We start from the raw sequence: 26,656 nt of genomic DNA, 5'->3' as shown, positions 1-26,656 counted from the left end.
CAGGGAAGGCCCAGAAGGCAAAACGAGCAGATCCAGGGGAGCCCCAGCTCTGTGGCCCTCCCACCAGTGGGTGGGCAGCGTCCACAGATGCCTGTGCAAGGAAAGAAATCAGAAGGTTGGCCCTGGGGCTGCTGGCCCTCCGGCAGAGAGTCGCTGTTTCCCGGCCCCCGTTTTTCTCCTCACGCCTTGGCAGCAGCCTCCAGGGCACCACCCCCTCTGCAGCCCCCCGGCGCCCGCCCGGGAGCCTCGCACCTCCAGCCCGCGCCGAGTCTAAACAAGTACAGGAAAACACAACACATGTGAAAACCATAGATGCGGGAACGAGTGCAGACCCCGAGCGTGGGGCCCAGACCCCAGCCTGCCTGGCTCAGAGCTTCGGCCCGGTAATGTCTGACATGTGTTCGGTTGTTTGCGAACCTGCCGCGCTCCAGCAGCTCGCCTGGCGGGGGCCTCACTCTCCGGGTGTGTTTTAAATCAAGCAGAGCCACCGGCCCCTGGCACACATGGAGATCGCCCCCCACACCACCTGGCCCACCCTGCAGTCAGGACGGGAGCCGGCGGAGGAGGAGGACGGAGGCCTCCGCCGCCAGGAAGACAGTGGCCCCTCTCATCTCCTTCCAAGTTTGCCAAAGTCGTTTCCCTGGCTGCACGCCGGAAGCGGGAAGTGGGCAGGCTGAGGTCCTCCTTCCCTGCACAGCTCCGTGGCCAGTTAGCCCCGTGCACAGGGCTTCCATGCCACTGGGGCGGGCTCCTGCCACCTGGGCTGCCCTCCCCTGGCAGCTGTCCCTGCCCACGCTAGGCTTCCCTTCCAGCTGGCCCCATTTCTTTTCCTAAAGTTGATCCAGGTTGTCAAAAGGAACTCAACAGCAAGGCATCCCTCAGCCCTCCCGGCCCAACTGGTGTCTCAGGGGGTGGTGGCCGCCCCATGTGAGGCCAGGAGCTCACGTTACAGCCTAGCAGAGGATTAAAAACTCCCTTGTCTTCAGGACAGACGTCAGAGGCGGCAGCCGAAGGGCCAAATCCAGCCCCCCAGTGTATTTTGGCTTTCTTACACGATTGTGTGTGTGATGCTTTGAATTGACATTCAAATATGCACGTAAAAACCTGGATTTCCAGCTTCTCTTGAAGAGTCAGGCCCAGCAATGGTGGGTCGACGTCGTGTGCCTCAAGCTGGGCTAGAGCACTCCAGTTTGCTGCGAGCCCCTCCCGTCCCCGTCGCCCCTCTGTCCCCGCCACTCTTGGCATCTGCCCCTGCTGCTTACCGAGCCCCGACATCTGCTCCCGACGTGCATGTGGAGCGTTCCTCGGCCCGCCGGACACACGAAGCGTCAGATGCTCAGAGAAGACGAGGGAGCAGTGCAGGGTCCCGACTCCCAGTGTGCTCTCAGCAGGCGTCTTCCGGACTCCTCCTGACTAGGCCTCTGTCGATGGCTCCCTTGACGTCACTGTGTTTGCAGCAGCCTGATTCTGGGCCCAAGGTCTGTGCAGAAACTGGCCCCCGGGGGCTCCGCTACAGGAGCTGTCGACGGTGCCAGGCCCCCCCAGCAGTGCTTAGTGGAGCGGAGCTGCCAGGGCATCCGAGGGGAAGTGCAGGCGTGACCGGGCTCGCCTTGCACAGATGACACAGCCCCAGCGAACAGCTGCCTGGGGTAGAGGGAAGGCTGCCCGTCATCTCCCCTCAGTGTATGCTGGGTGCGTTCTTGCCAGCCCTGGAACCTGCCGCCTCACCCGCTGGAACCGGGTTGATCCGGTGCCCTCCGCGGGGTGGGCCCAGCTCCCCCAGTGAGTCAGGCACCTTCACCTGGCCTTGACTGCGGGCCAGATTCTCTGGGAGCCTGCTCACGACCTCCTGAGGGCCTCGCGGTGAACTGGAGAGGACAAAGAAACTGAGTCTGGGGTGATCAGGCCAGGCCCTCAGGGCTCCCCTCCTGCCCCCAGCATCAGGGGGCCCATTGCTTCCCTGGCACAGTGCCCCAGGATCATCTGGCAGGCCCCAACACACTGAACTTGACCTCACTTAGCTCCTTCACAGCAGACACATCCAGGGATCAGATTGCTGGGCTAGGGGGCCGGGGTGAGGGAAGGGGTGACTTGGAGCCCCCGCCGCCCCAGCAAAAGCTCCATCAGGAAGAAGATAAAATAACTGAGTTTCTTGCTCAGGTATCCTGATGGGGTTGGTGCTGCAGCATGGGGAGTGCATGAGGTGGGAGGAGAAGGTTGTGGGTGCGTGTTGTGGGGGGAAGGGCTGCCAGATACAGAGGTCAGGGGCCAAGAGGAGATCTGGCCAAAGGAGCAGTTATGGGAAGGGGCACGTTCACGGAATGGGGGTGAGGAGAACGATGAGGCTCAAGAAGAAACTGCAGCATCAGGCAGCACCGATTTGGTTGGAGCTAACCAAAACCCAAGCCATTTTAGGAAAAAAAAAAAAAGGAGGGGGACTGTCTCTGAAACCAGGGAAATGCCAGCGTGGCTGGATCTGGGGCTCAGGTGCTGTCTCTGCCCCTCATTGCCCTTGTGGTTACCAGGATGCCTCCTCACACAATTCTGGACCTCCCTTCCTGGAGTTCCATCGAAAGCCCCTGGGCAGGGTCTCATTTGGCCAGCCTAGTCACATGTCCATCTGGGGGCCAATCACGCAGTAGCCCGGAGGTGGGGAAGCGCTGATTGGCAGGGCCTGCGGGACACGCCCCTCCTGGAGGGATGGCAGGATCCGTGGGGAGAGTGTTGGTCAGCACTGGAGATGGGAGCCCATGCAGAGCTGGGGGACCCTGAGGTCAGGGTATCGGGACCTCAGAGGGGGCATCCCAGGTTTGGTGATCAGAATGTGCCCACTGGCGTCTGTGTGAGCGATTGGACTGTCCTCAGCAATGACCCTGGGTGTGTGAGTGCCCCCTGCCATGATCCCAGTGGCTGGCATCATGCCCACCTTCCCTTCCTTTCAGGGATGAGCACACCTGGCTCCTCGCCGCAGCACCGCCCGGCCGGCGTCAGCCCGCTGTCCCTGAGCACGGAGGCAAGGCGGCAGCAGGCCCAGCAGGTGTCGCCCACTCTCTCCCCACTGTCACCCATCACTCAGGTGCGAGGGCTTAGTGGGGCGGGGGAGGTGGGGCCCGGCTCTGCCTCTCTGGGAGGCCTCACGCTCCTTCCAGGGAGCAGAATCCTGAAAATCTTGCCAACACTTTTTTTGCTTTTTGTTGTCAAATTTTCAAACACACGGGGAATGCAGAAATCAGTGGCCTGGATTCCCCTGTGTCCATCATGGCTGTTAGCTTGTGCCCGTGTGACTGGGCATTCTTTATTATGCTGTTCTCTTCTTTAAGATCTAGTTGCAATTTCCCAAAATAAAATGTTTAGAGAAGGTTTCCCCGCCCACCACCACCACCAATTTACCATGTTTGCTTTGTCTGCTTCTTTGGTAGTTTTGTGTGTGTCTAGGAGTTGGTCCGTTTCATCAGTTATCCCACGTGCCAGCATACAGTGGTCCGTAGTACTCTCATAATCCTTTTTATTTCTGTGAAGTGGTTAGTAACGTTGCCCCTTTCGTTTCCAATTTCCATAATTGGAATCTTCTCTTTTTTAGTCAGTCCAGGCTCGTAGAACGAGTTAGGAAGTGTTCCCTCCTCTTCTATTTTGTTGAAGAGTTTGAGAAGCATTGGTATTAGTCCTTCTTTGAACATTTGGTAGAATCCAGTGAAGGTGCTGCGGTCTTGTTGGATCTTCACTGGAAAGTTTTTGGTGTCTGATCCCACCTCCTTACTCCATATCGGTCCTACTCAGACGTCCTTTTCCTTCTTGGGTCCATTTCGGTAGTTTGTGTGTTCTGAGGAATTTGTCCACTTTGTCTGCTTTTCAGTCCCTAATAGATAATATTGTTTCTTCGGTTTTTAACATGACCTCGATGGTCTTATCCACCCACAACGAAATTAACAGTAGTTCTTCTATACCTTCCGATGCCCGGCCTGGTCTCGGCTCTCCATGGTGTCTCTGTCTCTTGTACGGTTCTTGTTCAGATCAGGATCCAAACAGAGCCATGCGTGGCTCCTAGCGGCTGTGTCTTCAGTCTCTTCATCCGTGACCCCAGCCTCTTCTCCCCTCCCCGCCACGCCCCACCCCTGAGGCCTGCCTTCCCTTTCCGGAAACTCCCGTCCGGCCACTCCTTTCCTGCGTTCTGCTAAGTGTTTACATCCTGTAGCTCCTGGGCATATCCAGCCTCCCTCAGAGGGCAGGAGCCCATGCCTGCCTGCCTGCCTGAGGAACTGTCCGCGCAGACTCGTGAGCCTGGAAAACTTGCCTCTGGTTATTTTCCTCTTTCCAACTCCAAGAGGGGCCCGAGCTGGTCATTGCCGAGTGACCACACAGGAGCCTCCGTCAGCCCCACCGTCTCCAGCCTCCCCTTGGTGCCCAGGCTGCAGGGTGGCGGGAGGGGGTTCCTTCTCCCCGGCAGGACCCCCACAGGGGCTAGGTGCTGGCTCCCCGCTGGGCTACCAGAGTGTGGTGCCCTGTGCCTGTCCACAGTGGGGAAACTCCGGCTCAGAGAGGCGGGGGATGGGGGCGGAGCATCCTGAGTCTCTGCAAGTGTGGAAGGGTGTGCAACGAGAAAGGCTCACTGGGGGCAGCCCAGTCCTCCGTGGGCCCTGGGGGAAGCCCGCTTCGCTTCCCTGGTCCAGGGTCTGGACATCCCTCTGTTCATCTCTCACTTCAGTGTCAATCACGCCAGGCCATGGGGGTCCCCTGGGGGCCAGGTGCTCACAGCCCGCTCGGCCCACTCCTTTGAGCATGTGTCCCACCTGACGCCCTCCTCTCCGTTCAGGCCGTGGCCATGGATGCCCTGTCTCTGGAGCAGCAGCTGCCCTACGCCTTCTTCACCCAGGCGGGCTCTCAGCAGCCGCCGCCGCCTCAGCCTCAGCCCCCGCCCCCGCCGCCGCCTGCGTCCCAGCAGCAGCCGCCCCCGCCGCCCCCGCAGGTGCCTGTCGGCCTCCCCCAGGGCGGCTCCCTGATGCCGAGCGCCAGCCTGACTCGGGGGCCCCAACTGCCCCCGCTTGCGGTCACGGTACCATCCTCTCTCCCCCAGTCCCCCCCAGAGAACTCGGGCCAGCCGCCGATGGGGATCGACACTGCTTCGGTAAGCCCGGGGCGGGGCCTGATGGGGGGGCGGGGGGTGGGGCTTGTGCAGGAGGAGCCCAGGGGCTGTGGGAGACCCCCATCAGACCTGCAGGAGGAGTGTCAGGGTGCCTGGCTTTATCTGCAGCCACCTTGAGGCTCCACTTTGAGGCCAACTTGGCCAGGGGTTGGGGCTGCGGCAAACACTGCCTGAGGCTGGGAGCTCAGTGGGGTATTCTCCCTGGAATCCTCAAGCCAAGTTTGTCACCCCGGTATAGATGGGGAAACTGAGGCACAAGCAGGGGTCAGGTGCCCCAGACTTCACCCAGGACGGGCCACCCCACGTCTGGCTGCCAAGCCCTCCCCCATGGCCCTGATTGCCCCCCTCAGCCCTTCCCACCCAAGACAAGGCTTCCTCGGGGGCAGGGAGAACACGGAGCTCTCAGGGCCTCGGGAATGGACTTCTGAGAGCCAGAGGGATGGAGATGAACTTGGAGAAGAAGAAGGGATGAAGCCAGTTCTGCGGTTCATACAGCACAGTGCCCTGGGCCGGGGGCCTGTAGCTCAGACAATGGGACCCCCTTGCCTGGGGCCAGGCTTGGGGTAACAAGTGCTAGGTTTTGACCCCTGCACCCCAAACCTTCCTGCTTGTTCAGACTTTCACCCAGGTTGCCCTGATGGGAAGGGAGTGGTCACAGCTACCTTTGGCCACATCCAGAGGAACAGGGACCCACGTTTGGGGCCCAGCCAGCCCTCCCCACTCACTTGGCCCATGGCTGCCAGCCCCAGGATAAATGTCATCAGAACATCATGTGCTCTGTGAAGAACAGGCCCCCCCTGGGTTGGCCAGGGCGGGCAGGTAACCCAACAGGTAGAAACCCACATTTCCAGGCTGCTCTGATCCCTCAGAGGGCAGACCTCAGGGGTCCCCTTGGATGGGACTGCACCCCAGCCTTGCCTTGGGCAGAAACACAGCAGGTATGGACGTGGCTCTGACAGTGGGGCTGCCTGGGGCACCCAGTTCCATGACACCCTGCCATGGCGGTGCCTCTCTGTGGACCTGGGGGGACATAGGAGACATGGGCTATCCAGGCCAGGCTCTCGGGTCAGGGCGCTGTTGTCGGGCAGCCCCTCCCCTCCCGTGGGAGTGGTGGCTCCCTCAGGGCTCAGGTTCCAGCGGCCTCCTCTGTGAGTTTCTGTAGATCCATCCAAGCGAGGAGAATGTCCCTCTGGTCATTTTCCTCTTCCCAGCCCGAAGAAGGCCTGAGCTGGTCATTGCCAAGTGACCACGCTGATGTCTCTGACACCCCCACCCTCCTGCACGAGCCCCCTGCCCCATCTGGGCTCAACCGCCATCCCAAACTGCTCAGAACAGGCCGCTGAGGAAATGAAGGAGACATAGCGCTTAAGGAGCCCTGGGCCGGCCGGCTGGGTCTCACTGAACAAGCTCAGAGAGGTCAGGCAGCTTGCCCAGAGGCACACAGCAGGGCCTCACTGGTTAGGACCAGAGCAGGGTCTAAATCCAGGTCCTGGCCGAGCTCGTCCTGCCCCCCCAGGAGTCTGATAAGAAGCCAAGACCCTTTGTCATTCGAGTGAGGAGGTGGCCGTCCTTTGGAAGTCTGTGGACAGCGTAACCCGGCGGACTTGTCCCAAGCAATACCAGTGCTAGTGACTACCCGGCGCCAGGAGCCCTGCAGTGTGCCCCAGGTGGCCTTGGCTGTCAGCCCGAGGGCATCTGACCGGCCCTGGCCTTCCCTGCCCTTGCGGGTGTGCGTGTTCACACGTGTGCAGCTGTGCGCACACGTACGTGGGTGTGGTGTGCGTTCGTGTGAGTGCTCTAAAACCTGCTGAGTAGAACTGATCCCTCCGCCCCTCCCCAGCCCCCCAGGGCGATTCTGTGAGGCTGGGTTCCATGCTCTCTGACAGAATGCCCCACCCCTCCCAGAGCTGGGTTTGGAGGAAGGGCCCCTTGAGGCCCCGGGCTTAGGTGCCCTCCTGCAGGTGCCCTGGGTATTCAGCTCACCTGAGGGATGGGGGCCCTGCCAGGGGTGTCAGCAGCGAACAGCCAGTCCCGGGAAGCCAGGCCTGGGGCCCCGTGAGCATCCTGACCTGTCTGTCGTCACAGGCGCCGGCTCTGCAGCAGTACCGTACTAGCGCTGGCTCCCCAGCCAACCAGTCTCCCACCTCACCCGTCTCCAATCAAGGCTTCTCCCCCGGGAGCTCCCCGCAAGTAAGGGACGCCGCCTCCCCTCCCCGGCCTCCCCCACTCCAGCCTAGCTGGCACCCCCCCACGTGTCCCCCATCCACCTGTCTGTCCGCCGTCTGTGCCTCCCGTCTCACTCCACCCCATCTTGTTCACTCCACGCCATCTTGTTCACTCCACCGGGGTGGGGACCGGTGAGGGGTAGCCACCCTGGGCAGTGGCCAGGGAGAAGGCACCCTCTCCCGGAGCTGTCACATTCCCTCGGCGCCTCTGTGGTCCACGCCAAGCCCCAAGTGGGGTTGGCGGGCTCCCCATTCGCATTGGTGACGTTGGTGTCGCCTTCGCCCCAGCTCTTCACCCCATGGCTGGGATGCCGAGCCCTGTGTGCAGCTCAGAGCAGGCATCGAGCAGCCCGTGCACCCGTCCCCACCCATGTCTGCCCGCCCTGAGGCCTCCTGCTTCCAGGCTTCTGGAGGTGGAGGCGTGCTCCCCCTGCATCAGAGTGCAGCTGAGGTGACGGCCAGCCTGTGATGGGGGCTCTGACTCTTCAGCCCCCTCCACTCCTTAGGATGGCGTGTCTCTCGCCTTCAGACTCCCAGCACAGGAAGCAGCCCCTCCAGTGTCTCCGTCCTCTTCCCACAGATGAGACTGAGGCTTGCCCCAGGCAACAGGCAAGGCTGATCATGTCTATCAGACTCAGGTTTTCCCTCCATACCAGGCACCACAGGACCCCGATCTCTGACACAGACACACACACACACCCCTTCCAGGTTCCTCAGAATCCCTCTTGGCTCTGCTCCATCCATGGGTGCATTCTGTCTGGAACCTTCCATCAGGGGAGAAGGGGTTCCTGCAAAACTGACATCCAGGCCCCAGACTTCTTGCTGTAGCAGCAGAGCCTCCCCAGGACCCCACCACCCCATCCCCAGGCTGAGAAACCTCAGGAGCTACTGCAGTGCCCAGGACCCTGAAGTCTCCCTCTCAGCTAGGGGAAGATAGGGCCTTACTTCCCGGGAAGAGCAGGGGGAGGAGCTGTTCCTCCAGGCAGGACGTGGGCTCCCTTGTCCCCAGCGACATGCCCCGCTGTCCATCTCCCAGGCTCGCAGCAGCGCACCCCGAGCCAGGCCCCGTGTGTCAGGACAGTAGACCTAGCCCTCAGGGGACCTGAGGCTGTTCTCATGGCTCACTGATACAGGAGGGGCTCTCCCAGGGCGCTCCCTCCACCGCCCACGGCAGCCAGGGGTCCCGCTGGGACTGTTGGCATGCAGCCCCCCACTCCGCAGAAGGCAGGGAAGGTGCAGTGAGCTCGGGGCCGGCGGGGGGTCAGCCTGGTGTCTGCATACTCTCCGTCCATCCCTGTCGGCTCTGAGCTCTCGCGGCTGGTCTCGTCACGTAGTGCCGAGGGGACGCGGGAGTGGGAGAAGTTGGTCCAGGCAGGGAAAGCGATAGGGGGCGCCTGCCCGAGGTGGGCAGCCCTGCCTGGGGCTGGTGTACGTGAGGCAGGACAGGAATTTAAGCGTGGAGCAGATCGCTCTCAGGAGAGGTTCTCCTGCACCAAAGTGGGCCATTCTGAGCGGAAAGCATGTCGCCGTCTCATCAAGCCCGTGTCTCTGTGTTGGTTTGTCCATCCGTCAACTGGGCACTGGCCAGGGAGGCAGGCTGCTCACTCAGATGTGAGGATGGGGCCGGCAGGCTGTCTGGCCCCAACCAGGGGCTTGCTTGGGGGCAAACCATGGTTTCCCACTGCAGCTGGATCTCTGGGGACATATTCATCAGCCCCATGGGCCTGGGTCACCCCACGCCTCTCCGGCCCAGCCAGCATCTCCCCTGGATGCACGAGGCAGCCGCCTTGCCCCACTTGGCCCCAAGCGGATGTCGCTTGTGTCCGGCTGCACCCTGAACCTTAGGCAGCTAGAATTGGCTCCTTTGTGCTGCCCCCTCCGGCCCCAGCCCTTCCATTCTGGGCAGACCTTTCTGGCAAACCCTCGTGGTAGCTTCACAAGAGAAACCACATCTGGGGTCTCCTGTGTGTGCCGGGCCTCTCTGGGGTCAAGGCCATGGGGACAGGGTCAGCTGCCCCAGAACAGCCTGCCCCCGGCCTCAGCCACGGCCATCATCTGCCCCCTTCGCAGGTAAACCCAGCAACCTCACAGCCCCCTTCTCCAAACCTGAAGCTGGCGATTTTTAGGGCAGGTGTGGCCTTTTTGCCACGTTGTCTTTTTGGCTTCTTACTCCTTTCGCATTTTTAACTCTTTCCTGGTGTTTGAATGGAATGTGCATTCCCAGGAGCCACCGCACCAGCCGGAGCGGCTGTCCCTTTCTGCGGTCAGTCCACTGAACACCCGGAGCGGCTGGGGGCATTGTGGCCAACTCCCCTCTGGGATGGAGGCCTGAGAGTCAAGCTTTGGCAGCTGTCAGAGAACGCGGGGGCCTTTCTAGAATAGAGAGCTCAAAGCGGGGAGGTCCAGGGCCTGTGGTCCATGAAGCCTCTGACCTGGAAACGGCCGCAGGGGAGCGACTTCTGCAGGGCCACCCTGCTCTACAGAGGAGGAAACAGGCCAGAGTTCCCAGCCTCGGGGACGCCGAGGGCCCTGGGCGGGGCATCTGTTTCCCCAGGTCTGTTGCCTCCGGTGTGACTTGGCGACACACACGGCCATCCCTTTCCTGCCTTCCACATCCCGCCAGACTCTGTCCTGCCATCTCCCTGGCAGCACCTCAAGAATGGGCGGGAGCTCCACAGTCCTATTCTTGGCATCTCCACTGCCTCAGAGGATCCCCAGCCCCCTGCTCCTCTCCCAGGGGCAGCCCCCATCCCTCTGCCCCAGCTGGCATTGGGCAAACAGGAGTGGGACTGCCTGCCATCCCCCAGGCCCCAGGGCCTCGCGGGCAGGCAGGCAGCCGCGGCTGGACAGGTGGGCAGGGGCTTTCCGTGTACCTGTCCTGTGCTCACTCTGTGCACCCTTCCTGCCCACGTGTGTGTGGCCTGCTGCCTGTCCCGCGTCTCCCATGTCTGACAAGGTACGCATCCCACCCTGAACACCGAGTATCTCCCGCCTTGCCCCACTCACACACTTTCCTCTGGGGCCTGTCAGGTGGGGTTTCCGGTCCCTGTGGCCCCTCGTCTTCCATCTGACGACAGCGGGTTCACCCACACCTGAGCTTAAGGAGAGGAGATGGGATGGCACTTTGGGAGAAGTTGGGCGGCAGCGGCCCCCTCCCCAGGAGCAGGTGGTGGAAAGGAGCAATCATCCTGAGAGTAGGAGTGCACCCCTCCACCCCAGCGGGTGTGGGCTCTCCCAGGAGCCCTGAGATAGATGTCATCAGCCTCTCACGTCCTGAGCACCTTCCAGGAAGTTCCAGAGGCCTCCCTCCTCTCCCAGCCCAGGCCGGTGGTGAGGTCCTGGGAGAAGGGTATGGGTGCAGCCAGCCCGTGGGAGAACCACCCCCCCAACCCCATAGCAGCCTCACCCCCTGCCTGGTTTTAGGAACCCTGACGACAGTGGGCCTCTCTTCTGTCTGCAGCACTCTTCCACCCTGGGCGGCGTGTTTGGGGACTCATACTATGAGCAGCAGATGGCGGCCAGGCAGGCCAATGCTCTGTCCCACCAGGTGAGCAGGCGCCCACCGCAGATGCTCGCCAGACCCCGCCCACTCCTCTGCGTGAGCTTCTCAGCCTCTCCAGTCTCCAGACTGCAGAGGCCCAGGCCCTGGAGGGGGTGGCTTGGCTTGGCCTCTCCTGGCGTTTGCACCCTGCCCGCAGAACGAGGCCGCCAGCGGAGTGGGGAGGAAGGGTGGGCGGTGAACGCTGGTAGGGACAGGCAGTGGCTGTTACAGCGGTGCCTCGGTGTGGGCCGTGCACGTGGGTTTGCGGGAGGTTGCAGTGGCTTTGCGTGAAGGCCGGGATTGGGGGCGTGTGGGCACGGGAAGGGTTGGCTGAAGCCTGGAGCTGTTCACTCACTCACTTATCCATCCATCCATCCATCCATCCAGCAAGCTCTGAGGGGGCCGTGAGCCGGCAGGCCCAGGCAGGTTCGGAGATGGGGAGACCCCAAGGCAGAGGGACTCATGCTTGGCAGCCCCAAGTGTACCTTGGCACGGGTGCTGGCCGTCCTGTAGGGGAGGAGGTGCCAGCGGTCGCAGGCAGGCCGGCCAGGCAACCACGGCCGGGGCCCCAGGGTGGCCAGCTCGGGGAGGCTGGCCTCACACCTGTATGCTTCCTGTCCCAGCTGGAGCAGTTCAACATGATAGAGAATGCCATCAGCTCCAGCAGCCTGTACAGCCCGGGCTCGACACTCAACTACTCACAGGCGGCCATGATGGGCCTCACGGGCAGCCACGGGAGCCTGCCGGACACACAGCAGCTCAGCTTCCCCAGCCACGGCAGCATCCCCAATATCATCCTCACAGGTGAGAGGCCGGGGGAGATGGAGTCCCTGCCCTGCGTGGTGAGGCGCGACGGGGCTGAGGTGTCCCTGCCCAAGGAGGCCGGAACCCACTGACCTCGGCTCACTGCTGGGCTTACAGGACACAGGCTGGGGGGACGCACACTGGACCCTGGACCAGGTGTCCGGTGTCCCAGGCTCAAGAGAGAACAGGATGAAACCGGTCACTCACCTAGCCCTTCACCTCCTGCCCAGTCCCCTGAACCCCAGTAGCTGAACATGCCGGGGATGCATGTGACTGTGGGGTGGGCCCTGCCTGCTGGGGCTTGTCCCGTGCAGCTGACAGACACGTAAGAGCTCGCGCATGCTGCGTCGGGCCTCCCTGAGCGGCCTGAGCACAGTGCCCAGGCACCCAGGCTTGCGCACGCGCATGTTGAGTGAGTCTTCTCCCAGCAGAGCTCAGACGCTGCAGTCCCCCACCCCCACCCCTCGTCATGCCCCTGAAGGTTCTAGGTTTTATCAAAGACGGAGGCGGTTTCCTCATAAGCCAGGGCTGTCGGGGAATTGAGGGTGAGGCCCTCTCAGCAGTCCCCACTGACATCTCTAGGATGGAAGGGGTTCCTGCCCAGAGCTCCCCACAGCCGGAGTGCAGACCCAATGCCTCCTCCCCGCCCAAGGGTCTGCAGGAGATGCTCTGGGTGTAGAAGCCTTGGCCTTGGAAGTTGTGTGAGAAGAATCAGGCCTCTGTGATTGTCCAACAGCCCAGAAGGAACGAAACTTTCATATCTGTTTCCCAGATTGGGAAACTGAGGCCCAGGGTCTCACCACAAGTAGAGGAAGGAGCCCAGGTGTGAACCTGGGTCTCTGCAGGGAAACCCGGGCTTCCCCCCAACCCACATGCACACGGAGCAGACTGCCTGGCAGAACCTGGCAGAGCCTGAGAGGCCCCTGCACCCTCCAGGTCACACTGAAGTCTGTGTCGCAGCCCTCATCCCAGGGCTTTCCGGCCCTGGTACCCCGACATCTGGGTTGGGACCGTCCCGTGTGCTAGGGGGTGTTGAGCCGCATCCCTGGCCTCCACCCACCTGATACCAGTAGCATTCCCTCCAGTCGTGACAACTGAAAATGTCCCCAGACATCGCAAATGTCCTTTGGGGAACACACTGCTCAGGTGAGCTCCCTGGTATGGCCTGAGCGTCGATGGGAGCCATGGAGGCGCAGAGTCGGGGTGCGGGGAGTCAGGGCCAAGCTGAGCCTTTTGTGTGTACCCCCCACCCCCAGTGACAGGAGAGTCCCCTCCCAGCCTCTCTAAAGAACTGACCAGCACGCTGGCCGGGGTCGGTGACGTCAGCTTCGATTCTGACAACCAGTTCCCCTTGGACGAACTCAAGATTGACCCCCTGACCCTGGACGGACTGCACATGCTCAATGACCCAGACATGGTCCTGGCCGACCCGGCCACCGAGGACACCTTCCGGATGGACCGTCTGTGAGCCGCACGCCCGGCACACGGCCGCCCAGCCCCCGGCTCCGTCACCCCACCGGTCAGTGGTCCCCACGGCGTCTCCCCAAGCCTGGGGACGGTGGCGCTCCGTCCCTCGCAAACGGCCGAGCTTGTGATTCTGAGCTTGCAATGCCGCCAAGCGCCCCAGCCCACCCGCCCGCCCGCCCCGATTGTCCACCTCCCGCGTGAGGCCGCGTGTCGTCGCCCCCGCGGACCCTCCCTCCCTGCTCTCTCGTCCCCATGTAAGATGCGGAAAGCGTGCTGGGCAGGGCCGCCGGCCTCGGGGGGCGCCGTGCTCTGTGACGGTGGTGGGATGAGGTGCATCTTGCGACTGTTGTCCAGCTCTCACTGCCTTCCTTTGTCCCCGGTCCCCCCACCCGCCCGCGCCCCCAGCCCTTGGTTAGGTAGCGAGCCAGCCCCACCCCGCCAAAAGGAGAAGGCGCCGGGGGCGGGGGTGGGCGGACATGAAGCGGAAATAAACACTATTTGGACTGCTGTCTTTTATATTTCTGAGCACACGCAGAACACTAGACTCCATCCCACGGAGGTGGGATGCGAACATGTGAACGGAGCATGCGAAGCAGCTGCATCCCCCCCGGGGCCCAGTAGGGAAGCCCACGCCCCCGCCTCGCCACCCCCAGCTGGGCCCCTCGGTGGCCACCTTTGCTGCGAAATCCCCACCCAGGCCTGTCGGGGATGCACGTGGAGGCGGGGATCATTTCTAGGGGGTTTTGCGACTTGTTTCCTCTTTCTTTCTCTGTACCGTGGTCACTGTTAGTATTATTTAAAGAATGGCCGGGGGGGCGGTTGGAGGCGGCCGGGGCATTTTTTTGGTTTGTTTCTTTCGGTTTGTATTTACATTTTGGTTGTAGATGAATAACTGACTCCTTCAAGCCAACACTTGCCTGAGAGCATGTTTTTATTCTAGAAATCCAACGTTATAATATTTGTAAGCTAACTGGAAGCGGTCTGCTGCCTGCCCGGGTCTGAGCTGCATCTCTGGCCTTTTTACTTTTGCTCCGTTATCCCAAAACAGAAGGACGTGAGGTTGGGCTGGGCTCGCTGGCCTGGGTGGGCACTCTGGCAGAAGCTGGCAGCAGCGGCCAGAGGGGCCTCTGCTCTGATCCCTAACGGACTTCTGGGAAGGAGCCCCAGCTTCCATCAGGGGTCTCGTGAAGACCCAGCTCTGCCCGGCCTTCCCAAAGGTGCCAGCCAGTCCTCAGGGCAGGCCTGTCCTAGACCCCGTGGCTGGCGGCAGCAGCCGCGGCCCCTCTGTTCTGAGATGCCCCGGAGACGAGCTTGTCCTCAGCACCCCCATCCCGAGGTCCAGCCGACATTCATCCCCTCCCACCATCCCGCCATCTCTTTCGTAGCCCTTCCTGGCAGGGCTGGATTTGGAGGCAAAGAGCAGTGTGCATTTTAGCGGCTGGTTTCCGGGTGCTTCTCTCTGAGTGCCTCAGGAGGCCCAGGTGACCATCCATCGGGGCTCACTGGCGCACCAGAGGCCATCCGTCTGCCCTGCAGGCCCTGCGAGGGGGCGACAGGGCTGGCTTTGTGTTCTGTCAGTTGCTTTGGAATAGGAACGTCCGTTTCATTCCCTCCGACATCGCATCTCGAGTTCTTACTCGCTCCTCCGCCTGCCAGCAGGGCTGGCACCTCCTGCCTGGTGCGTTTCCGCCTCCGTTGGGGTCTTGGGAGCGCCCGCCTCTATCTGTGGGAGCCAGATTTGATCCTAGCGACCATCCCTCTCTCTTGTTCCCTGGCCGGGCTCTTAGCATGTGGCCAAGTGGCCGCGTGGCCCCACAGACGGGAAGCCCCCTGTCCTCGGTCACTTGGCCTCCGCCGCTGTTGTCTGGACTGGAGTTAGGTTTAGTGTCAGTCCATCCAGGTCAAGGGCCCATCTTCTTTCCAGGGCTGGGGGCAAAGAGTGAGGACTCTTTCTTTTTTTAAAGAAAAACTACATGTATGTACATAGAAGGGTTTGATTACCATTAGACTTGTATGTAGAACTTTTTTTAAAAAATGGCCTTAATAAAATTACAAGCAACCTTCCTGGATGCAATTTTCAAACAAGGAGTTGGGGACCCCGTGAGGGAGCCCCGCCAGCCCACATTTCCCATCTGCCCAGCAGTGGGTTCTTGGTGCAGATGGGCAGGGAAGGAGGGACTGTCCAGCCCCATGGCCTGTTTCTGGCATCCCTAGGCCAGGAGCACAGGTGACACTGTATTAACACGGCAGCCTCAGCCCATGAGGGGCGTAGGTGCAGAGCTTTCCCAGGGAGGGGATCCAGCCAGGAGCCAGAGGCCAGGCGTCCTCAAAGGGTTCACTGCCCCCTCCTGGGCCTGGGCAGGCCTCTGGGGGTCTACAACAGGGGATTTGGGGTTTTTTCTTAAATATCATTTCTCTACTAAATATTGAATATGAGTAGCCAAGACTTTTAGAAACAGGACAGCTTAAGGGAATCAGCCCTTTGACTTGTGACGTGAAAATACTGTGATTTCAGACGAGCTGCGCCGTGAGGGGTGAGCTGGAGCCCCTGCGTCGTGTATATAGACCCGCTCGCTGTGGCCGAGCCCCCCTCAGCTGTGCAAATCTTTTCTCCGGGAGCGTGAGCCAACCAGCGTGTCCCCACCTGCCTCAGTTTACCCTCTGTCCTCTGAGCCCCCAGGGTGGTAAATTTGTTCCCCCGTGAGGCTCCATGGACCGAGGGTGAGACCTGGGGTCAGCCTGTCTCTGTGTCCCCCAGAGAAGAGAGTTCATGCCCCTGGTCCCCACCCTCCGCCTGTCAGCATCACCCCCTGCAGTGCCCAGGGTTGACTTGGGGAAGGAGGAGTCTCATGGGGGTCACATCCCTGTCACAGGTACCCGTGAGGACCTCCCCCCGCACCGTGCCCTTAGCAGAGGGAAGACAGGCAGCACTGTTTGGGGTACCCTGCAGCCCCCCCCCAGCTTTCCTTGCACGCCTTGCTTCCCCCCAGCGCTCTTCCGGGCAAGAAGGGTAGGCGCCAGTCCCCTGGGGCAGGGGGCCCTGAGACCCTCAGTGGAAAGCTCAGGGGGCAGGTCGACCCTTCAGCAAAATTTGGAGGCCCACGGCCAGTGGTATTCAAAAACCAGTCAGGCTTCCCTGTGGGGACAAGTACACAGCAGAAGGGACCCTAATTGCGTTTGGTCCAGCCCCCAACCCCAGTGTGGTCCACGGAGTTCCCTGGGACCAGGCCTGCGAGGCTGGAAGGCAAGGGCAGGTGTGTGTGTTTGCAGCCCTTTCCCCAGCAACGCCTCCATTCACTGGGAGTGCTTGGCCGGCCTTTGCGGCCTGTGTGCTGTTATCTCCTTGTGGGTGTTGAGGGCTGGGCAGGAGGGTTCTGACGTCGTAGGTGTGTTTGACCTGACTTCTTCAGGCGGCCGACCTCCCAGGAGGGCGGCCAGCCAAGTGGGCCCGTCGTGAGGCCTGTGTGTCACAGTGGTGCGGGCAAGGACAGCTGTCCATCTGTCCGTCCATCAGATGCTGTGAGACTCCTGCATGGAGGGCGAGACGTCCCGTGTCGTCCATCCATCCTGCTGGGGTGGGTGTCCAGTTTGGGGGCTGCGTGCATGCTGGGTGCTGGCCATGGCCTGGTCACAGGGGACGGGAGTAGGTACGTACGAGGCCCATGGAGGTGCTGGGTGGGACTCAAGCAGCAGGGGTGACCCCCCTCTGTCCAGCCTCCTGGGCCTAATGAGCCCCCATGATCACCTTCTCCTAGAGAAAACTTTGTTGACCTGGAGGCCTCCAGGCAGCTGAGAACGCCTGGGATGGTACACCCCTCCCCAGACCTCCACATCTCAGCCCACCCTGAGCTAGTTCATAACCAAACTTGCTGCCGAACTCCTGCCCCCAACTGGATTCTGAGTCTTCTGCATTTCCAAAGAAGGCATCCCCACCCCAGGGTGCAGGCTGGGTGTGGTGAGGCCTGGTAGGTCAGGAGACCCCCACCCTGAAACAGCAGTAGCTGCACCCGTCACCCTCACTGGCTTCTGAGGGAGCTGTAGTCAGAGTCCTCAGGGTGCCCTTGGCGTAGTGTTGGGGCACAGGGGTGCAAGGTCAAGGGTACCCTGCTGCTCTTGGGCCTGGCCTACCACCCCTGCAGGTGACGCTTCAGGTGAGGGAGCTGTGGCCACCTGAGCTCCACGCCCCCCCCACGTGACCTGAAGAGCTGGGGGAGGTTTTGGCACCTCGCCTACCCTGGGAGGCCTGCCTGGGGTGAGTGGGCAGACAGGTCTGTTTCTGCCCGAGTTCTCCGTGGACCCTGGGCCCCCATCCCCTGGGGGTCTCGCATCCTATGACAGGGGTCCTTGGGACATTCCTTTGTCAGGCCCTGCCCGGCCAGCTTGGCCTGAACCAACTCTTTTTGGCTTCCTCGGCTTTTGGGGGTCCTGGCTGCGTGGGGCTCAGGTACCTCTCCTAACCGTTGGTGTGCCACAGGTGGCTGGCCACAGATAAGAGTTCTACCCCAATGGAGGTGCGGTGACCTGCACCCCCAGGCCTAGGCGCTGGGGTACTCCTGAAGGCGCCGGGGAGCAGACAAGACCCTTGTGACCCGGGCCTCAGTTCCCTCTCGTCATTAGCTCAGGCCCACGGGTCTCAGGGCTCCAGGCTCACCCCAGGCAGGGGCTGGACGTCAGGGACTGGTTCCAGACAGCTCCCTCTGCCTTCTGCCCTCCTGGCCAGTGCCCAACACCCTGTCCCGAGGAGCCAGTGACACTTGGGTTGCCCCCATCTTGCAGGGTTGTGGAATTTGGGGGTAATCGATGCCCAGCCTGTCATTTCTGACCTCCTGCCAACCGGGGACAAGGGGACACAGCTGTGGCATTTGCTACCACACTCCGGAAGGGAGGGCTTTGGCAGTCAAGGTCCACTGACCCCGCCATGCCCTCCGTTGGAAACTGCCCCTGCCCCTCCAGGGACTGGGCACTGATATATGCAAACCTGCCAGTCCAAGCCCTGTCCCACTCATGTCCCTCTTTCCCCCAGGCTGGCTCTGCCCCCACCCCCAGCATGTACATTGTGCTGTAGATGTCCCGTGGGCCGCACGCGTGGGTGCCCATGGCGGGCGGGGGCGGGCGCTCAGGGCGCACTCGGCCGGCCCCTGCCCATCCTCTCTGGCGTGGACGCTATCGTCTGTGTACCTTTGCATCCTTTGTAATGAAACGTAATAAAAATACAATGTTTTCATCTCTGCCTCCTCCCCTTTTTTCCTGCCCTCTTCTCTCCTCTGGAGGATGAACTGTGGGTGTTGCAGGTGCAGCAGGCAGGAGCCACACAGGGGCCGCACACACAGACACAGACACACGGACACGCAGGCATGAGCCCCTCACACACACACCCCAGGATCCTGGGGCAGACGCCCCAGGAGAGTGAGTGGGATGCAGCAGGGCCGGACACTCCTAGTCAGGCTTCTAGGGCCCCAGCCAGTCACGGGGGGAGAGAGTGGCAGGCCCCCAACTCTCCCAAGGCCTGAGTTTGGGGTCCCTGGCCTCTCCTCAGAGTCTCGACCCTTCCATCTCCCCGCAGCAGAGACCACAGCCGGCTTGCTCCGCCACACACACACTTTATTTTGTCCTCTTTGAGCCCCTCTCCCTCCCCACCAGGCCAGCTGCCTCTTGGGGCCGGGTGCTGATGGCCTCCCACAGTGAGGGCAGCCGTGAGGGTGGCCGTCATCCAGTGGCGGGTCCTCACCTGTGTCCCTAGGCCTGCAGCAGCCTCTGGACCTCGTAGTCCTCAGGGATGGTGTCTGTGGAGAGAGGGTGAGCAGGTGAGGGGGGGTGAGGCTGGGCGGTATGGACTCCCCACCTTCCCCAACAGGGTCCTCTTACCATTGCAGCGGTAGCGCAGGTTGGCCCAGATGATGTTCTCCTGGGAGAAGCAGAAGACTCCCAAGCGGCCTCCCCGCATGGTCGTGTCCAGGACCACATTGCTGTCCGCAACCAGCTCCGGGCCCTCGTAGAACCTCACTCTGCGGAAAAGGAAGGGACTGTGATTCAGGGCCCTGGGCCAGGTGCCTCCTCCCCTCTCAGAGCGTCGGCATCCTGCCCCATGAGCTAGGCCCCCTCCTCTCTAGAAGAGGGGGCCATATGTCTCCCTGCCGGGGCCATGCTCAGGGCAGAGGGGGCTCCTGACCTGAGCCTCAGTTTCCCTGTGTGAGAGGATGGACATCTAGGGCCCTGCACACAGTAGGTGCTAAGCGCAGTGCCTGGTCTTCCTGGCAGCGTAGAGTGGGGATTGAGAAACCAGGAGTGAGTGAGACCCCCCCTACTGCTGTGTGCAGAGTCCAGAACCACCGGACCCTTGAGCCCAGACCACCCAAACTGGCCCTGCCTTTTCTGAGTCCAGCCTCCCCCATGTCTCACCTCTCCTCTGGCCCTGCCCCCTGAGCAGCTCCCTGCACGGCCTGGCCCCTCCCCCTGTCCTGGGAGGGGTATCATGCCCTAGGGCCAGACAGTTATTTCTAACTGCCTATATTATTCCCATTTTACAGATAAGGGGACCGAGGCCCCCTGAAGCACCCCCCTCCTTCCCTCAAGAGCCAGGATAGAGCAGGGACTCCGGGCCCCCTGGCAGAGGGCAGGTTCCCACCTGATGTAGCCCACTTGGGGCCGGTGCTGCAGGAACCAGCGGTAGGACGTCTTGTCCTTCCAGCCCACATTGCGGGGGTCCTTCCACAGCAGCCGCACCTGTGACTCTGTGTCCCCCGTGTGCCACAGTGCATTCCGAAGCTGCTCCCCAGGGCCTGTGGAGGACTTCACGGCCTGCCACGCCAGAGAACAGGGGAGCGGGGGTCAGAGACCACACAGGCCACCAGAGCCCCCAGACAGGCAAGGAGCTGTGAGTCATAGAGGAGTGGTGGGGGGCCCCAGTATGCCTGGATGGGAGACCCATGAGAAAGCCTTGGGGGCCACGAGGAGCTTTGCAGTCAGGCTGTAGGGGCAGCAGTGGTTTGTGGGATAAACTCGAGTCTAGAGGACTTGGGGAATTCTAGGGTTTCAGTGAAATACTGGGGTCTATGGGGCCTGCAGGAGGATTTGGAACCTGAGGGAAAGTTTGGGGCTCTGTGAGAGGGTTTGGGGGCTCACAGAGAGATTGGGGGATCCCGGGGGAGTGTTTGAGGGCCTGTGGGAGGAACTAGGTAGAAAGACTTCTAGGTCCATAGAATGAGGCCGGGGGCTGTAAGGCTTTGGGGATCTGTGGGAGGGTTTGGGGCCTCCGAGTTGGCACTGAGACGAAGAGTTCAGGTAGGGCCCAGCACCTTGAGCTGGATGCCAGGCTCCGCCACTGCACGGAAGGGGTTTGCCTGCCAGTATGTCTGCTCCATCTGCTTCCACATGACCACATAGAAGCTGGAGCTGTCCTGGTAACCAAAGATGAAACCCGCGTAGTCGTCATCCGTGACCGTGTTCACGTGGAACGTGCCTTCGAAGTCCACGCCATTGAAGGCCGTGTAACCTGGGGAGAGGAAGGGACGCTAGCCCCTGCCGCACCGGGGCCCAGAACCGCCCCCGGGCCCCGCCCCTCCAGAGTCCAGAACGCCCGACCCCTGAGCCCAGACCACCCAACCTGGCCCCGCCTTTCCTGAGTCCAGGCCCGCCCCGTCCCACCTCTCCCCTAGCCCCGCCCCCTGCACGGCCTGGCCCCTCCCCATGTCTCACCCACACCCAGGCCAGGGTCGCTGTTCATCGTCTGCACGATCTCCATCCCCTGGTGGGGTTCAAAGGAAGAAGGGCCTCAGCCCAGCCGTGTGGGCCTCGGCTCCCCGCCCCTAGCTTAGGACCCGCTGTGGCGGTCCTGGGCTCCCTCCACCTCCCGCCTGGGCCCCGCCCGCACCTGGTTGAGCACCACCCAGTTAGGGTCTATCTGCGCGTCGCCCTCGGGGTCCAGCACGACCGTCTGGAAGGCCCGGAAGTCGGTGAGGGTGACCTCAGCGTTCTCCGGACACACATCGATCTTGTCCACCACCTTGTCTGCATCAAAGTCCCCCTGGCACGCGTCGCCCACGCCGTCCCCTGAGAGGAGATGGGAGGCCCCCCCACCGTAGTATAATCAGCTCCAGGCCCCGCCCCAGGCCTGGCCACGCCCACACAGGCTACCGGCCCTGCCCACACCATGTCTCCAGCTCTGCTCACACGTGCCACTGGCCCCACCATGCCCACCCCAAATCTCACCCTAGTGGCTCCACACTAGCCCCATCCCCACCACAGGCCCTGCACCCTGCCTTACGGTCCACGTCTTCCTGGCCCGGGTTCGGCACCAGGCGGCAGTTGTCCCGACTGTCGGGGACCCCATCGTTGTCATCATCGTCGTCGCAGGCGTCACCCTGGCCATCGTGGTCTGAGTCCTGCTGGGCGCTGTTGGGCACTGTGGGGCAGTTGTCCCGCGAGTCCTGGTGCCCATCCCCATCCCTAGAGTGAGCGGGTGGGGCAGAGACAATGAGACCCCAGAAAGCTGGATCAAGGGTTGCCCACCCTGGGTGCCCACCTCAGCCCCAGATGTCCTCCTTACTGGTCTTGGTCGCTGTCACAAGCATCTCCCACAAAGTCGTGGTCCACATCCCTCTGTGGGCGGGGGAAGGTTGTAGATGTCCTTAATCAGGGCAGAAGAATTCAGAAGCCTCCTGCCCACCCCCAGTTCCAGAGTCAAGGTCCTTCCTGACGTGGAGGAACACCCCCCCACCCCCCCAGGCTGCTGGGACTGGGCTGGAGTCTTGTTAATCAGCCTGGTGCTTACCCCAGGGGTCTGACCCAGCTGGGGTCTGGCCTGCCCTCACCTGGTCTGCGTTGCTCTTCTGAGGACAGTTGTCACAGGCATCCCCTACACCATCGCCATCACTGTCCTTCTGGTCTGAGTTGGGCACCCTGGGGCAGTTGTCCACTGCGTTGCGGATCCCTGCAGGAAGCAGAAGGACAGAACAGGATCCCAAGATTAGGACGGGGCCAGGCTGACTTCAGCAGGGCAGGTGCAGCCCTGGGGCTAGCTTGGGACAGAGTCCCACCCCATCTTTGGCTCCCAATAACAACAAAGTTAAACCAAGTATTCATGCCCAGTCACCAGCCTCCTAGAGACTAAATGAATGGATGGCGGTGAGGGGACTAGCTCTGTGAATGCACCACCTCGAGTCTCTGCCCAGATGTAAAAATGGTACCTCCTCAGCCCTAAACCCCAGGCTCACGTCTCTGTCCTCTTATTTCCTCCCTGCAGCATCTAACACAGGGACCACCTTCCCCTCCTCCAAAAGTTCCTTCCTTTTCTCCTCGCCATCATATCCCAGCTTGCATTTTGCTGCCCGCCGGAGCATGGTCCACGGTCCCTGGAGCCCTAGGCGAGCACACCCCCTCCGGCTTCCAAAGGAGGCCGAGCCCCGCCCAGCCAAGCCCCGCCCCTTGGTGCCAGCCCTTCCCTCTCCTCTCCCCCCTGCCACAGAGCTCACGGTCGCCGTCTATGTCGTCGTCGCAGGCGTCGCCTCGGCCGTCGTTATCTGTGTCCTTCTGATCGTCGTTCTTCTGGGACTGGCAGTTGTCGCATGCATCGCCCCACTTGTCGCCGTCCGCATTGCGCTGGTCTGGGTTCCGCACCAGCGGGCAGTTGTCCTAGAGGTCAGGGCCGGTTGGGAATAGTCAGGCCTAGAAAGGCAAATGTCACTCCCCAGACTGTCCGTCTCCGAGGCCCCGCCTCCTCTGCAGGGAACCCCCTAACCCTCTGGGACCTGTGAGATCAGCCTCTAAGGCCACACCCCTCACTCGAGCCAAGCCCCCATCTAGTCTCACCTAGGCCCCCGCTTTTGCCCCACCTTCTCGTTGAGGACGCCGTCCCCGTCGGCATCCGGGTCGCAGGCGTCTCCGATGCCGTCGCGATCCACGTCCTCCTGCCCTGAGTTGGGCACCGTCACGCAGTTGTCCTAGGGGTGGGCGCGGCGGGCATGAGGGGCGCTGCCAGGGAGCCCCGCCCACCCTCATACCAGGCCTCGCCCTTCAGACCCCGCCCACCTTTCGGCACTGGCGCTCTGAGCAGCGCAGCTTCTCGTCGGGAAAGCCGTCCAAATCTGTGTCGCTGCCGCAGAAGACCCCGTTGCCAGCCCAGCCGACACCGCACTGCGGGTGGGGGAGTGAGTGGGTGCTCCGGCGTGGCCCCACCCCCGGACCCTCATCGTACGCCCCTCCTTGGCCCGCTCGCACTCACCACGCAGGATCGCGACCCATCACGCTCCAGGACGCAGTCGGCCTTCTCGTGGCACGGACTGGGCGTGCCGTCGGGGCAGAAGCGCTGTGCGCGCCGACGACAGCCTGATGCCTGGTCTCCCACGAAGCCGGGCTGGCACGGGCCGCACTGGAAGGAGCCCTGAGCCCGGGCCACAGGAGGTCAGCGCCCCGCCCCACCCCCGCACGCCTGACACTTCGCGTCCCATCCTCCATCTCTCAGTCCTTCCCCTCTCCTCCCAGGCCTTACCAGGGTATTGACGCATACGGAGTTGGGGACGCAGTTATGCTGCCCGGTCTCACACTCGTTAATGTCCGTGCAAACCTGGGTGGGTGGGAGGGAGGGCAGAGGTCACTGATCCTACGCAGATACCCCCAGACCTCCCACCCGGTTCACGTCTCCTCTGAATCCTACCTCTCCCCTACATCTTGCCTCCAAGCCCGACCATCCCTGACGTGGACCCTTAACTTCCTCTGTTCCCCAGACTCCGGTCCCTATGCGCTCCCGCTGGAGCGAGGCAGGAAAAGGCTGCGAGACTGGAGGTCGAGTTTACTCAACAAAATGCCCCCCACCCCAACATGCTCCTCCTGGCTCCCCACCCGAACCCCCCACGGCCCTCACCTGCTTATTGGCCTTGGCGAAGGCCAGCCCCACGCCCTCGTGGGTGGGGCCGCTGTACCCCGGCGGGCAAGCCTCGCAGCGGAAGCCCGGACTGGTGTTGATGCAGCGGACGTGGGGGAAGCAGGGATGGGCGTTGCACTGGGGGAAGAAGGGCCCCGGAGGGTCAGAGGACGGACGTATAGCTGGGCCTCCCCGAGAGAGGCTTCTCAGGGCTTATTGGGCTTGTACTTGTAAAGTTCAAGGGCCGTCAGCTAGCTCTTGGGGGGCGGGGAGTGCCATGTGGGGCAGAGGCCACTGTCCCAGGGGTCACACACGGTTTTGCCTTGATGTGGGAAGGGGCAAGACCAGGCGGGGAACAGAGCGTGCCTGAGGGGATCTGCTCCTGGGACCCGGTGGGCTGGGTGCTCATGGGCGGGGGAAGACATTTTGAGGGCGGGCGTCCCCAGAGGAGGCGGGAAGTGGTCGTCGGGGCGTGCGTGCCCGGCGGTGAGGAGGCTGTCGGGGCGGGAGCCCCCCGGTGGTGGAAGGGTGGCTGGGGTCGGCGGTTCCCGGCGGTGAGGGGGGGTCGTTGAGGCGGACGTCACCGGCTACGGAGGAAGTCGTCGGGATGGGCGTCCCAGGTGGAGAGGGGGGTGGTAGTGGTGGGTGTCCCCCGGCGGTGGGGAGGTCGTCTGGACCTGCGCCCCTGGAGATGAGGGGGCTCCGGGAGAGCACCCCCAGCGGATGAGGAGTTCGTCGGGGCGGTGGGGAGCTGTGGGGTCACGCATTGGGGGATCGTCTGGGCGGTGGTGACGGACGCACCTCGTTGACATCGGCGCAGTGCGAGCCGTTGCCGCTGAAGCCTGCGGGGCAGGGTCCGCAGCGCGGACCGCTTGCTGTCTCGGTACAAGCCACGCCGGGGAAGCAGAAGCCGGGCGCGCACTGGCTTAGGGGCCTCACGCTCAGTCTGGGGGTGCGCGCGGGTTGCATCCCTGCGGGGGTGGGGCAGGAATGGTTAGGGTCACGCCCAGGGGTGGAGCCTGGGGGGGAATGGCCCCTGAGGGCGTGGTGAGATCCTGGCTGTTCTGCGACCCCGCCTCGTACTGAGCGCTCTGCCCTCCAGGTTTCTCCAGTATCTGGATCTCTGCGCTCGGCCGTTTTTTGCTTCTCCCTCCGCGACTCTCCACCTCCCAGCATCTCTCGCAAGGTTTCTGGCACTTTTGGGGTCTCCCCTTCCCATAGTCTCTGTCTCCCCTTCCTGTTTCTCTCTCTCCATCCCTCATCCAATCTCTCCATCTCTGTCAGCCTCCATCTTCTCTGTCTCTTTTCCTCCCGGTCTGTCCTTCGCTCTCTGTCTCTGTCTCCCCATCTCTTCTCACTCCCCCGCCGCCCAGTCTCTGCCGCCCCAGCTGCGCTCACCGCACGCGTCACACTCCATCACCGTGTTTTTCAGAAACGTGATCTCCTTGACCTTTGGTGCAAGGGGGATGGGGTGTGGTCAGCGGGTCCATCCCTTTCCTCCCCCGTCGGGTCTCCCCTCTCCCTCTCTCAAACTCCCTTCCCGCAGACCCACCCACTCGGCCCGGGTCCCCTCCCCATGGACTCCCTACCCCGAGATCCCTACTCTCCTAGCCCCTCTCTTCCTTCCCTGGGATTCCCTTCCCCCCTCACGGATCCCTACCCCTCTCCCGCGGAACCCCCTTTCCCTGGGACCCCTCTTTTTCCTCTTTTCCATAACTCTGGACCCTCTTCACCTCCACCAGGATCCCCTTCTCCAGTCCTCCCCCCACTCCTCCACACTCCCCTACCTCCGAGACCCCCTTCCCCTCTTCCAAGCCTCTCTGTGCCAAACCGGCACCCCCGTCCCCCCAACCCCGGCAGGCACCTGCTGCCGCAGCAGTTCCCGCACATCCTGCAGCGCCGCGTTGGTCTCCTGTAGTTCGCGTAGCATCTGCGGGCCCAGGTCTGCACCTGCGCTGACAGGGGGCGCTGGTGGGGCGTCGGGGACCAGAGACCCCCATCACCACCCCTCACACCGCCGCGGCAGGGACCCCTGACGCCCACCCCATTTCCTGAGCCTCTGCCCCGCTGCCTGCTTTCTCCGCCCCGCACGCCCCGGCGAACAGTCCCCGAGTCCCAAGAAGCCGCGACCCCAGGCCTCCCGCGAGTCCTGTCCGTTTGGGGGTCAGGCGCGGCTTACCCAGCGGGATCTGCCCCTGACCCGATGCGACGAGGGCAGCCAGGGTGAGCAAGAGAACGCGGGCGGCGGTGAGGACCATGACGGCGGCGGGGAGCTGGACAGCGGCTCGCTCTCTGCCGCCCACGAGGCCCGCGTGTCCTATTTATGCCGGCGGCGCGGCCGGCCCCGGGGACGGCCCTCCGCGGCCCTGCCCAGCGTCCAGCCTCAAGGTAAACAGACGGCGCTGGCCTCCGCGTTCAAGGCCCCGCCCAGCGCGGCTGAACCCGGATCCGGCGGGGAAACTGAGTCACGGGGGGAGGGCTTGTGCGGGGGTTATTGGGGCGGGGAATCAAGCGGGACCGCCCTCCAGCCCTCTCATTCGCTTATCTGAGTGATGGTTGCGTGCCAAGACTCGGGCATAGCTGGGAACGAAGTGATCCCCACAGTGGCGCCCCTCAGCTCA

At 62.5% G+C, this 26,656-nt stretch overlaps 2 protein-coding genes across 7 annotated transcripts in view; one reads left to right on the top strand and one right to left on the bottom strand.

Annotated features, from left to right (window-relative positions):
- CRTC1 (CREB regulated transcription coactivator 1) overlaps positions 1 to 18,384 on the top strand; it is a 78,692-nt gene extending 60,308 nt beyond the window's left edge. For 2 of the 5 annotated variants that reach the window (XM_060008016.1, XM_060008015.1), the window contains 7 exons: positions 2,943 to 3,076; positions 4,811 to 4,963; positions 5,072 to 5,122; positions 7,226 to 7,330; positions 10,826 to 10,912; positions 11,530 to 11,710; positions 12,967 to 18,384. In XM_060008016.1, coding sequence (XP_059863999.1) covers positions 2,943 to 3,076; positions 4,811 to 4,963; positions 5,072 to 5,122; positions 7,226 to 7,330; positions 10,826 to 10,912; positions 11,530 to 11,710; positions 12,967 to 13,178 — 923 coding nt within the window. In that variant the 3' untranslated portion in view covers positions 13,179 to 18,384. Of the gene's footprint in view, positions 1 to 2,942; positions 3,077 to 4,810; positions 5,123 to 7,225; positions 7,331 to 10,825; positions 10,913 to 11,529; positions 11,711 to 12,966 lie in introns of all 5 variants that reach the window. The other 3 variants (XM_060008014.1, XM_060008013.1, XM_060008017.1) reach the window with 2 other exon arrangements.
- A 383-nt stretch (positions 18,385 to 18,767) lies between these two features.
- Positions 18,768 to 26,338, bottom strand: COMP (cartilage oligomeric matrix protein). Of its 2 annotated transcripts, none has more exons than XM_060006662.1 (19): positions 26,215 to 26,338; positions 25,900 to 25,985; positions 25,434 to 25,485; positions 24,837 to 25,006; positions 24,036 to 24,173; positions 23,664 to 23,738; positions 23,397 to 23,555; positions 23,204 to 23,308; positions 23,008 to 23,115; positions 22,648 to 22,807; positions 21,988 to 22,106; positions 21,723 to 21,775; positions 21,441 to 21,622; positions 21,048 to 21,226; positions 20,873 to 20,921; positions 20,473 to 20,669; positions 19,803 to 19,975; positions 19,043 to 19,182; positions 18,768 to 18,960 (listed from the first exon to the last, which is right to left on the bottom strand). In XM_060006662.1, the coding sequence occupies exons 1-19, from the start codon at positions 26,291 to 26,293 to the stop codon at positions 18,914 to 18,916; spliced, it is 2,271 nt and encodes a 756-aa protein (XP_059862645.1). In that variant the 5' UTR covers positions 26,294 to 26,338; the 3' UTR covers positions 18,768 to 18,913. The 2 variants fall into 2 exon arrangements, with proteins under 2 accessions (XP_059862645.1, XP_059862646.1); XM_060006663.1 differs by having other exon boundaries at positions 25,900 to 25,990; positions 26,215 to 26,320.
- Between the last annotated feature and the right edge of the window lie 318 nt (positions 26,339 to 26,656).

This window comes from Delphinus delphis, chromosome 3 (assembly GCF_949987515.2).
Source record: "Delphinus delphis chromosome 3, mDelDel1.2, whole genome shotgun sequence".
NCBI classification, from domain to species: Eukaryota; Metazoa; Chordata; class Mammalia; order Artiodactyla; family Delphinidae; genus Delphinus; species Delphinus delphis.
Note: the sequence above shows the minus strand (reverse complement) of the source record. Positions and strands in the feature narration are given on the sequence as shown.

Coding starts and splice junctions, on each gene's coding strand:
- COMP (XM_060006662.1), bottom strand. CDS start 26,293: ATGGTCCTCACCGCCGCCCGCGTTCTCTTGCTCACCCTGGCTGCCCTC. Junction 22,808..23,007: donor ACGGCGTCCTCAACGAGAAG/GTGGGGCAAAAG, acceptor CCTGACCTCTAG/GACAACTGCCCGCTGGTGCG. Junction 21,623..21,722: donor TGTGACAGCGACCAAGACCA/GTAAGGAGGACA, acceptor CGCTCACTCTAG/GGATGGGGATGGGCACCAGG.